At 45.2% G+C, this 11,432-nt stretch overlaps 1 protein-coding gene across 1 annotated transcript; it reads right to left on the reverse strand.

The window, feature by feature from the left end:
- Positions 1–687: 687 nt before the first annotated feature.
- Positions 688–5,607, reverse strand: LOC148687065 (E3 ubiquitin-protein ligase TRIM17-like). The gene is made up of 7 exons (XM_088663668.1): positions 5,147–5,607; positions 4,824–4,919; positions 4,390–4,517; positions 3,208–3,240; positions 2,474–2,592; positions 1,278–1,310; positions 688–845 (listed from the first exon to the last, which is right to left on the reverse strand). Exons 1-7 carry the CDS (start codon positions 5,561–5,563, stop codon positions 826–828), a joined length of 846 nt encoding a protein of 281 aa, XP_088519794.1. The 5' UTR covers positions 5,564–5,607; the 3' UTR covers positions 688–825.
- Positions 5,608–11,432: the final 5,825 nt, after the last annotated feature.

Below are 11,432 nucleotides of genomic sequence, written 5' to 3' on the forward strand. Positions count from 1 at the left end.
GTAAATAAATATGGGGAAGGATCGGAAATATTCAGGGCCAGCTCTAGGTAGAGCCCCGGTGGCTGCGAGGGCAGGGGCGCCGGAGCAATCTCCGCCCCTCAGCACTAGGGCACCTGACCTGCTTGAGACTGCCCTGGAAATATTTCCCTTGAAGCCTGAATTTGATTTATTCTGAATTGTTAACCCTTGATGTTTCAGTGTGCTGTAAACCACTTTAAGATTTATTTTTTGTTTAAAATATAAAACAGTATAAAAATGGCATTGCCCCCCCCCCAAAATGGTGCCCAGACATTCCATTGTGGCCACTGTGACACAGGTTTAAGGTGTCACTTGGCGATTAACTTATGTATCCAAACTTTCTAACACTGATTGCTTCTGTTTTGTGAAATTGGCGATTTGTAGTCCCTGCAGCGGTTTTCCTAGATTGCTAAATGTACCCCTGGGTCCAGAACTGTAGGGGGATGCCAGATTCACCCTCAGGCACCACACCAAAGAAAAATACAACACATTCTAGAGTTTGTTGTCATCTCTTTAATGGCATCAATACACAGACACACACACACGATCCTTTGATTTAAAAAATTAAGAAATACAGTGGAAGTTACATTTCTACACATTTCTCTTCTTTTTCACCAGAGGCAGCTCAAGGCAGGTTTTTGGCCCCACACAAAAGATAGGCAGGAGGAGGGAAGTAACTTTCCTGTATCAGCATCAAAAAAAGACTCATGCTCCGATGTTCTTTGGACTGGACCGTCTGGAGTTACCCTTGGTATTGGTGCCACGCAGAGAGGAATCAGCCAGGAATCCGTCCCGCTGGTCGGCAGTTTATTTCCTGAGAGAACATCCTAAAAAAAACCAACAACTTCAATCCCAAAAGCAGCTCAACATCTCCAACCCTATAAAAGCTCAGCAACTTCAATCCTTCACTTCATCAAATCTGGCCCTCTTTGAAAAAAGTTTGGACACCATTGGCTTGGATCCACCCCAGGGATCAGTGAGGAAGGGGGTTCCTTTCCTGCCTGCACTGTGGGCCTCCCAGGGGCATCACTGCTAGGTTAGCCCAGCTTTAGCACTCTGTCCAATTTCAAAAGCTCTTTGAAGCCACCATTCTCTCCCCCAATAGCCAACTGGCCAAGGACGAAGAAGGGGAGCAATAAAAAAGGGCGGGGTCTCAGAAAAGGAATGACTTTGGACTCTGGTGGTGTCCACTGTGGCCTCACCAGCTCCCCCTGATGGATAACTATGATAGATAGATTGATTGAGGCGCCTCAGTTTACCTTTCCGCAGAGAGAGTTCTGATGTTAGACCGCCTGTGAAAGGGAAAGCAAAAGAGCTAAAGCATCACACCGTCCTGTTTGTTAATGAATGTTATAGCACAGAAAAAGAGTCAGTTGATATCATTGTTTAGTCATAATGCCCTTTCTTATAAATTGAAGCCATTGGTTCGAGTCCTACCGTCCAGAGCAGAAGACAACCTTGCTCCATCTCACATGACACGTTTAGATATTTGAAGATGGCTATCATGTCGTCCTCTCAGTCTGCTCTTTTCCAGGCTAAACATACCTAACTCCCTCAACCATTCCTCAGTTTCCAGAACCTTGATTGTCTTTTCACTTGTTTCCAAATAATCACATTTGACTTCTGATTTATGAGACCTTTTGTCTCTCTCATAGCAAGCTGTCTCTTAAGGTTATTGCCTTAAAGTGTTGGGGCCTAAGGCCTGGCTAAACATGAGTTAAGACACAGTGTCATTAAAACTACCAAACTGGTTATTAAATTCACCACAATATTCTTGCAAAAAAACCAACAACAACAACCTGATTTCAGCGGGCCTTAAGTCATACAAAGCTTCAGCCACAGAACTGTGTGAGTTTTTTTCTAGTGTCCTTACATAAATTTGCATGTGAGACACTGTTCCTGAAGGAATAAACATGTTTCCAGAGAGGGGAAAGTTGTGGCCTTCACAATGTTGTTGGACTCTGGGGCAGATGGGAGTTGGAGTCTAAAACAAATGGAAAGCACCAGGCTGGGAGAAGCAGTGTTATGGAATGGTATTTTGAGCTGTGGTTGCAGGAACTCCTCCCCCCCCCCTCAGTGAAATTTAAAGTAAATTCCCCACTGACCCTCAAGTTCAATTTTTTCTGGCTCTCCTAGCCATACCTGCCAAGTTGCTGTCAGAGAAATAAGGGACCGGGCCGGAAATAGCAGACCGGAAGTAGTGCTGTCGCCATTTTGGAACTGGGCGGAGCAGCATCAAAAGTCACTTCTGAGCATGCTCCGCCCAGTTCCAAAATGGCCACCACGCCAGAATAAACCAGGGAAAAACAAAAAATCAGTTTTTTCAGCTAGGAACAGCTGGGAAAACGGAAGCCTTGCCAGCTATGCTCCTAGCATTACAGAGGACACCTTGAGCTTTTCCTCAACCCCATATGGACCAATTCAATATCCAGCTTGAAATTCTTGCAGCTATTACCTTTGAACTGCCGAAAGAAAGCTGCCAGAAAGTTATTTATATGACCGAAGTTCCAGACTTTGCACATCAATTCAAAAGGGATATAGTTGGGACCCCCAAATGTTGATCTCTCCTTGTGCCTATAGAGAAATAAAAGGTTTAAAATCACCAGGTTGCTCTCCATCCAACCTAGAATTCCCAAAGGAAGCAAAAGGAGGAAAGGGGAGAGGATCACAAAGGTCTCAAGAAACTGGTTGGTCAGATTCAAGGTGAAAAAGAAGAGGAAAGGAATACTGAAATAAGCAGTGCGGGGAATAAAAGTGTGAACAATGGTTTGTTGGAAGAAAAACAAAACCTAAAATTAATACGAGCAGGAAACCCCACATTAAGATGAATAGCAAAGAAGCCCAAGACTATGGACAGAGGACAGAGACATAAAACATTACTCCACTAGGGAATAAACTGTTTAGATTTTAGACAGCAACTTGAAATGCTGCCATAGATACATCCCTGTTTTGGAAAAGGAAAGAGAATCAGAATTACAACAGGAGTAAACAAAAGATAGAAACTGAGGTGAGGGAAGTTTTGAAGTGAAAAAAGGAGCTTCAGAGAAAAATGGGCCCCTAATGATTCGTTAAAAGTTGGAGGTCACAAAGTCCCACACTGTCCCCTTGGGAACAAGGAGTGTTTATCCTGCTGCCCACATCCTTCACAGAACCACAAAGTGCAAAGGAAAAGAAGAGAGATCTGCTTACCTCTGCAAAGTGTGCCCTGTATGATCCTGCAGGGGAAAGAGAAAAAGAAGAGAGAACTCAGCACCCACGACTTGCCATACATCAAAGTCCACACCCCATGCCTCAGTCCAACCAACCAGGACAGAATACATCCTCTTAAATGAAGCCCTGAGCAGGTACAACAGAAGACCAGTAAGGGATCAGACCAAGGGATCCACCCAATCCAGTCCCCTCTTGGCAAGAGCAGCTTCTGGGTGTGGGATGTAAAACACAAGAGCAGTCAAGCACAACATTGCTAGAGTAGACATAGAAAGAGGATGTCTGGTCAGCTGGTTGGAACTTCCTATTTGCTTCTCGGCTGAAATAAGACCCCCCCTGCAGGTAATGAGATGGGCGTGGCTTCACCTGTGTCCAGGTAAATATAAGGACTGGGCAGCCGCCATTTCACTCTCTTGCTCCTCTTTTTCAGCACGCTTTCGAAGGGACGATCATGTCTCTTATGCAGAAATCCTCTCTTGGCCTCCAGCCAGAGAGAGGACAATGGATCTGTCTCCCTGTGAGACAGACTCCACATGTATGTAGCTTTATAAGCTAGTCTGCCTTTCTGGGATCCAGTTTGTGAACAGAAATGAATGATCGTGTGAGTAAACTCCTCTTATGCTTTCATATAAGACTGTGTTGTGTCTTATCTTTTGAGAGGGATTGAAGGGGAAATATAACAGGTCGTATATACAGAGGTTCTAGTGAGCCTAAACGCCACATCCGCTGTGTGCTTTAAAGGGGAATATAACTCTGCTGATTTATAAACTGGTTAACACAAGTTAGGATAGGAAATATTAAACAATATCGCCTCTCCTGCATCCCTAAACATTCCCACACTGGGAAGCTCACAAGGAGGCCAGGAAAGCAACATCACTAATTTGGGAGCCGGCAGCAGACCCAACATCAGCCAAGAGCAGAAAACATATGATTCAATCATCGTTAACTAACAAATCACTGTAAGGTGAGCATTCTCTGCTTGTTCTCTTAGATGCTCCCTGCACCTAACTTTACCAGCTCCACAATCTCTTTTTTATTATTGTTAAAGTTGCCATGCCCGTATGAAATCTTTACATAATAATACACACAGTATACTACTTGTTTTTGGAAACCTATTTTATTACCAGAGTTAGGTTTGTCATATAATTGATAATATTGTATTGTATTTTACTCACAATCTCCTTCTCCACCTCTTCCAGCTGCTTCAGCAGTTGCCATTCCTGTTGGTCCAGAAACAAATGTAGCTGCCTAAACTCACCCTTCATCTTCTGCCTCTCTGACATTAGTTTCTTCTGCAAGAAATACATGGAAAGAAACACAAGCTGTTAGCAACATTGCCACTCCTTCTGCAGAAGAGGGTTTGAGGATTCGTGCAAGGGAACAGGGTGGGTGCTTCTGATTTTTTGGATTTTTCACAGATGATGCATCAGTTTTCAAGCAAGGAAATATTTTCATTCCCATCAGAACATGCGTCCCCAAATAAAAAGACATCTAAAAGAGTAGAGCTGCCTGATGGCTTCAGTGTGTAATTTTATATCCACCCCCAAGCATTAGTTCTTTTGATTATTTGCTTACTCCCCAGTAAGAGCGACACTTACAAGCTGGCGTTGACTGTCCTGTTCTGTTCTTCTATTATACGCCAGGTTTTCTGCCTTCTCCTCCTTCAGAGTCTCCAGGCACCTGCAGGGCTGATCCTGAAAAGAAAAACCAGTATATCGCTGAATGGCTCAGTTTCTCAGAGCATGGTGCATATACTGTCAAGGTTGCAGATTTGATAACCTTATGGGACAACTGCATGTTCCTACACTGTAGGGGGTTGGACTAGATGATCCTCAGGATCCCTTCCATGTCTACAATTCTATGATTTAAATTCCCATAATATACAGTATACTAGCCATTCCTATTAAGGGTTCGTTCTTACCTCGTAGTCTTGGACGGCTTCTGCCACAGGAACCACCCTGTGGCCGCTGTGCCCTTGGGATGTGTCACACTCCCCACAGAAGGGGGCTTCATCGTCCCGGCAAAAGAGGTCCAGGGTCTTCTGGCGCCTCTGATATTCTGAGCGCCTCCTTTGAGCTTCTCTCTCCGCACAATGATCCCACTCACGGATGATTTCGACCAAATTTGTGAGAAGCCTGTTTCGCTTGTAGTCTGTTCCTACAGACGTTCTGCACTCGGGGCACCTGCTTTTCTCACCAGACTCCTCCCAGTATCTCATGATGCAGGTTTCACAGAAGTTGTGCTTGCAGCCCAGTTCCACTGGACAGGAAAAGTAACTGAGGCAGATGGAGCAGGTGACTTCCTTCCGCATCCTCTTCCTGTACCTCTCTTCAGCCATAGCTTCACTCCTGTTGTGAGGAGAAGCAGAAGCAGCTGCACCTGGAAGAGAGATGGAGCAGAGTTAGGATCCCTGTGAACTTTAATCTGAAATGGGAAATGTAAACCCTGCCCCATCCGCATGGACCTTCTCAGCAGTGGCACCCACCCTGTGCAACACCTTCCCATCAGGTGTCAAGGAGATAAAAGAAGTACACAACTTCTAGAAGACATTGTAAGGCAGCTCTATATGGGGAACTTTTAAATGTTTGACGTTTTATTGTGTTTTATATGTGGGATCAAAGAAATGCGCGTCCTACACCCTGGAAAGAAAAGATTATCACCCTCCTGCATTTGGGAAAGGCAAATCTCATCACAAGAACTACAAAGGGGGACAGATTCCTCCTCGCCATAACAGCCATGGGGTGTGTTGCTCAATGGGAAGAGCAACTTCTTTGTAAGCAAAAGATCCTAGCTCATTTCCTAAAATCTCCAGGAAGGATTGGGAGAGACCTATGTCTGCAACCTGAACTGCAACTGCCAAATGTTTCCCCCCATGGACAGCTGTGAAATTGCTGGTGGTCTTGTCAGACCACTTAATGATTTGCTTTGGTTTGATTCCTGCATTGTAAGGGGTTGGACTAGATGACCCTTGGGGTCCCTGCCAACTCTGCAATTCTACGATCCTATTATTTTCTTGCCTGTTTTAGCAATTGCAATGCACTGTGTTCAATGGTTTTGAATTACATTCTGATCCTTCATATATATTTGCATGGTGATTTAATACATTTGCCATTTGCATTCCAAGTATTCAAAATTTAATGCAATAAAAATATAAGAAACGCAGAAATAAAAAATACAATCGAAAATCAACATGGATATTTAATTTGCCACCTCAGTTAAGCTTCCCTGAAGGAGCATCTCTACCTCCATCATTCTGCCCCGACACTGAGGTTCAGTGCTGAGGGCCTTCTGGCGGTTCCCTCGCTGCGAGAAACCAAGTTACAGGGAACCAGGCAGAGGGCCTTCTTGGTAGTGGCACCTGCCCTGTGGAATGCCTTCCACCAGAGGTCAAACAGAACAACAACTACCAGACTTTTAGAGGACATCTGAAGGCACCCCTGTTTAGGGAAGCTTTTAATGTTTAATAAATTATTGTATTTTAATATTTATGTTGGAAGCCGCCCAGAGTAGCTGGGGAAACCCAGCCAGATGGGTGGGGTATAAATAATAAATTACTATTACTATTATTATTCCCATTGAGGTTTTTCGCGGTGTGGAAAAACCCTGATCCAGAAACAGCTTCGTTTGTATTTTATTTTATTTAACACCCACACACAAACACACCACTTTTTTGTAATGGAACCTCTAGCCAGTTTACAACAAAGGTTTATGTTTAAAGGACATTGGAGAGGAGGTAAACCGGGGGCTGGATGTGAGAGAGGAACTTTTAACTTCATTTTTTTTAAAAAAAAATCATCATGAGGTTAAATCATCATATACAGTATAGGTTTTCTAGAGCTCACTCATCTCGCGGAAGGAGACCCGCAGTCCTGATTCTTTTAAAGAATCGCTTGTGATGTCAAGGAAGGACAAAACCGAGGCCATGGGAGAAAGAACCACCATCATTCATGTTCGCATCGCTAAATAAAACGCACCCACACACACGTGACATCCCCGCGCAAAGGGCACGGAAAGGACCCCGCAGCCTTACGCGCAAACTTGTTGAGCCGGACTCGGAAAAACCTTTATTGTTCCGAGTCCGGACGGAACGGAAATAGGGAGCAAAGGAAAGAGAGGGGGGTATCGCAAAATAAAAGCCATTCACACGACCGTGTACAAGTATCTCCCGCGCGACATGCTAGGAAACGGTCCTGCCGGGTGATGCGGGCCTATTGAGCAATGGATCTCTCTCACCTTAGTGATAATGCGGGACGAAATCGGTGAGCAAAGCGGGTCCAAACCGGAGTGTCCTTCTGTCTTCACGTCCGGCACAAACCTGCAATTCGTAGCGCTCCTAATCCGGCAGAGACAGGAGCAAGGTCACCCCTTTTTGCCCGATCCGGAGCAGCTCTGATGGCCAGCAAGAGGAGGAGCCGAAGCAGCAGGCAACGAAATCAAAATCGCCGCCACGAGAAAAGTAGCCAGAGGCTGCAACTCTGTTGATGAATGGATAATGGTTGTGAATAGATAAGCGGGGGCGGACCAACGCCGCTTCACTTGGCAGCCAATCAGCTCTTGAGAGGCTCTAAAGTGCCTCTTAATTGAGGCAATCGTAATCAGGGAGCCAAATCAATTCAATAAAAAAAATTCCTTCAGTAGCACCTTAAAGACCAACTAAGTTTTTATTTTGGTATGAGCTTTCGTGTGCATGCACACTTCATCAGATACACAGAAACAGAAGTCACCAGACCCTTATGTATCTGATGTATCTGATGAAGTGTGCATGCACACGAAAGCTCATACCAAAATAAAAACTTAGTTGGTCTTTAAGGTGCTACTGAAGGAATTTTTTTTATTTTACTTCGACCCAGACCAACACGGCTACCTACCTGTAACCAAATCAATTCAGGCAGCGTTGCATCTCCGCTCTTATTCTGCATGGGGGGGGGCGTGTCTGCATTCCAGAAAAGCATTTTATTGCATGTTCACATATAATAGGTATAATTTATATAACCAGTGATTTTTTCTATAAAAAAAATGTTTAGGGGTACTCTCATTTTCCTACTCGTATTAAAATACTGCCCCTCAATGAGGCCAAACTTAGATTCATAAAATGTTAAGGGGTATGCGTACCCCTGCATCCCCCCCAGAAAAAAAGCACTGCATATAAAAAACATCATTTACAATCAGCGACAACAATAGCTGCTAGTGCAGGCATCCCCAAACTGCGGCCCTCCAGATGTTTTGGCCTACAACTCCCATGATCCCTAGCTAACAGGACCAGTGGTCGGGGAAGATGGGAATTGTAGTCCAAAACATCTGGAGGGCCGAAGTTTGGGGATGCCTGTGCTAGTCTGTCCTTTCTTTGGGGGAAGCGGGAGCGGACGGAACACCAGCTTAAAGCTAGAACCAAGAGCAAAATAAAAAAATTCCTTCAGTAGCACCTTAAAGACCAACTAAGTTTTTATTTTGGTATGAGCTTTCCTGTGCATGCACACTTCATCAGATACACAGAAACAGAAGTCACCAGACCCTTATGTATCTGATGTATCTGATGAAGTGTGCATGCACACGAAAGCTCATACCAAAATAAAAACTTAGTTGCTCTTTAAGGTGCTACTGAAGGATTTTTTTATTTTGTTTCAACTCAGACCAACACGGCTACCTACCTGTAACCAAGAGCAAGTTTATGGGGTTTGGAGCCCAGAGTTTTGCAGCGCCTTGTTAGCAATATGCTAATGACACACAGCATGCACACGGAAGCTCATACCAATGACAAACTTACAGTAGTTGGTCTCTAAGGTGCTCCTGGAAGGATTATTATTATTATTATTATTATTATTATTATTATTTATTTTGTTTCAGCATCTGCAGGTGAGGCAGTGGATGACCCCGACCCACATAACTGATCACATGACACAGCACACACACACCGTTTGAAGGTGCACCAACTTTGGGTGGGGGGGCTGGCCCCCTCAAATATATTATATTTTATTATATTTTATAGGAGTTGGCTCCCATGCCGACTCATTCCCCCCTTTTTTTGCAATAGCGTTACCAGCAGGAGTGTGACTTTGATTGGATCTTCTACTCTTGAACAACATTTGCAATTGAATGAGATACGCTTATCTCTTGCATAAAGCAACTGCCTTTCTGTCATGCCTTGCAAGAATGGCTGCCCTGCCCTGCTCCAAAGGAAAGAAGGATGGGTCATTACAACAATAACCCTAGCCCCCCATTTTAGACACACCCTATGGAGCAGGGCAGGGCAGCCTTTCTTGCAAGGAAAGGCAGAAAGGCAGTCGCTTCATGCAAGAGATAAGCGTATCTCATTCAATTGCAAGTGCCTTTGTTCACCAGTAGAAGATCCAATCAAAGTCCCACGTCGCGCAGGTAATGCTTTTGCCAAAAAGGGGGGGGGTACCTTCAGGGCTGCAGGTGCTTAGCCTCTCCCAATGCCTTTGGGAATCCTAGCCTGATGGTATCAGGGAGGGAGAAAGATAGTTTTCTGCTGCTCCAGAGAAGCGGACACGGAGCAATGGATTCAAACTTCAAGAAAGAAGATTCCACCTAAACATTAGGAAGAACTTCCTGACAGTAAGAGCTGTTCGGCAGTGGAATTTGCTGCCAAGGAGTGTGGTGGAGTCTCCTTCTTTGGAGGTCTTTAAGCAGAGGCTTGACAGGCACATGTCAAGAATGCTTTGATGGTGTTTCCTGCTTGGCAGGGGGTTAGACTGGATGGCCCTTGTGGTCTCTTCCAACTCTATGATTCTATGATTCTATGTATCAAAATCTGCAAAGAGTGTCTCCGGCATAGGAGCCAACTCCTATGAAATATAAAATATTTCAGGCGGCCAGCCACCTACCCAAAGTTGGTGGACGTTGCCCTTCAAATGGTGTATGCGTGTGCTGTTTCATGTGATAGAGATTATGTGGGTCAGGGTTTGCCCAATCCTGTCCATTTCTAAGTCCAGGACATCCGCTGGCTCACCTGTAGTGCTGTAAAGGAGATGTAGAGCTGGGTGTCATCAGCATATTGTTGACAACGTGCTCCGAAATTCTGGGCTGCAAACCCCATAAACATGCTCTGAACTATTGGTTCTAACAAGCTGCTGTTCCGCTCCCGCAAAAATGATAGACCAGAAGCTATAGTTGTCGCTGGTTGCATATTAAATTATATCTGTTATATGTGAACATGCAATAAAATGCTTTTCTGGAATCCAGAAACGCCCCGCCCAAAAAATGCAGAATAGGAGCGGAGATGCGACCTTGCCTGAATTGATTTGGCTCCCTGATTACGATTGCCTCAATTCTCCATATAGAGAGATAAGAATCGCAGATCTGCACTTTGGAGCCTCTCAAGAGCCGATTGGCTGCCAAGTGAAGCGGCGTTGGCCTGCCCCCGCTTATCCATTCTCAACCATTATCCATTCATCAACAGAGTTGCAGTCTCTGGCTACTTTTCTCGTGGCGGCGATTTTGATTTCGTTGCCTGCTGCTTCGGCTCCTCCTCTTGCTGGCCACCAGAGCTGCTCCGGATCAGGCAAAAAGGGGTCACCTTGCTCCTGTCTCTGCCTTATTAGGAGCGCTACGAATTGCTGGTTTGCGCCGGACGTGGAGACAGAAGGACACTCCGGTTTGGACCCGCTTTGCACACCGATCTTGTCCCTCAAGATCTCTAAGGTGAGAGAGATCCATTGCTCAATAGGCGCCCCTCACCCGACTGGACCCTTTCCTAGCATGTAGCGCAGGAGATACCTGTACACGGTCGTGTGAATGGCTTTTATTTTGCGATACCCCCTCTCTTTCCTTTGCTCCCCATCATTGCTCTGTCCGGACTCGGAAAAATAAAGGCAATCCTTTTCTCCGACCCCATGTGCAGCCCCCGATCAAGGAACTGAGCGAGATCTACTGCTCAACAAATTCGCGTGTAAGGCTGCGGGGTCCTTTCCGTGCTCTTTGCGCGGGGATGTAGTCACGGGTACACGATACGTGTGGGTGCGTTTTATTTAGGGATGGGAAGATGAGTGATGGTGGTTCTTCCCCCCCCCGGCCTCGGTTTTGTCCTTCCCTGACATCACAGGCGACTCTTTAAAAGAATCGGGACTGCAGGTCTGTTTCCGCGAGATGAGTGAGCTCTAGAAAACCTGTAATGTATATGAAATAAAGGGTTCGGATTTCTTAGAAATTGCTGTTAAATTAGAAAGAAAAACGGGGCGGGGTGGGGG

Source organism: Zootoca vivipara, chromosome 2 (assembly GCF_965207765.1).
Source record: "Zootoca vivipara chromosome 2, rZooViv2.hap1.1, whole genome shotgun sequence".
Classification (NCBI taxonomy): domain Eukaryota; kingdom Metazoa; phylum Chordata; class Lepidosauria; order Squamata; family Lacertidae; genus Zootoca; species Zootoca vivipara.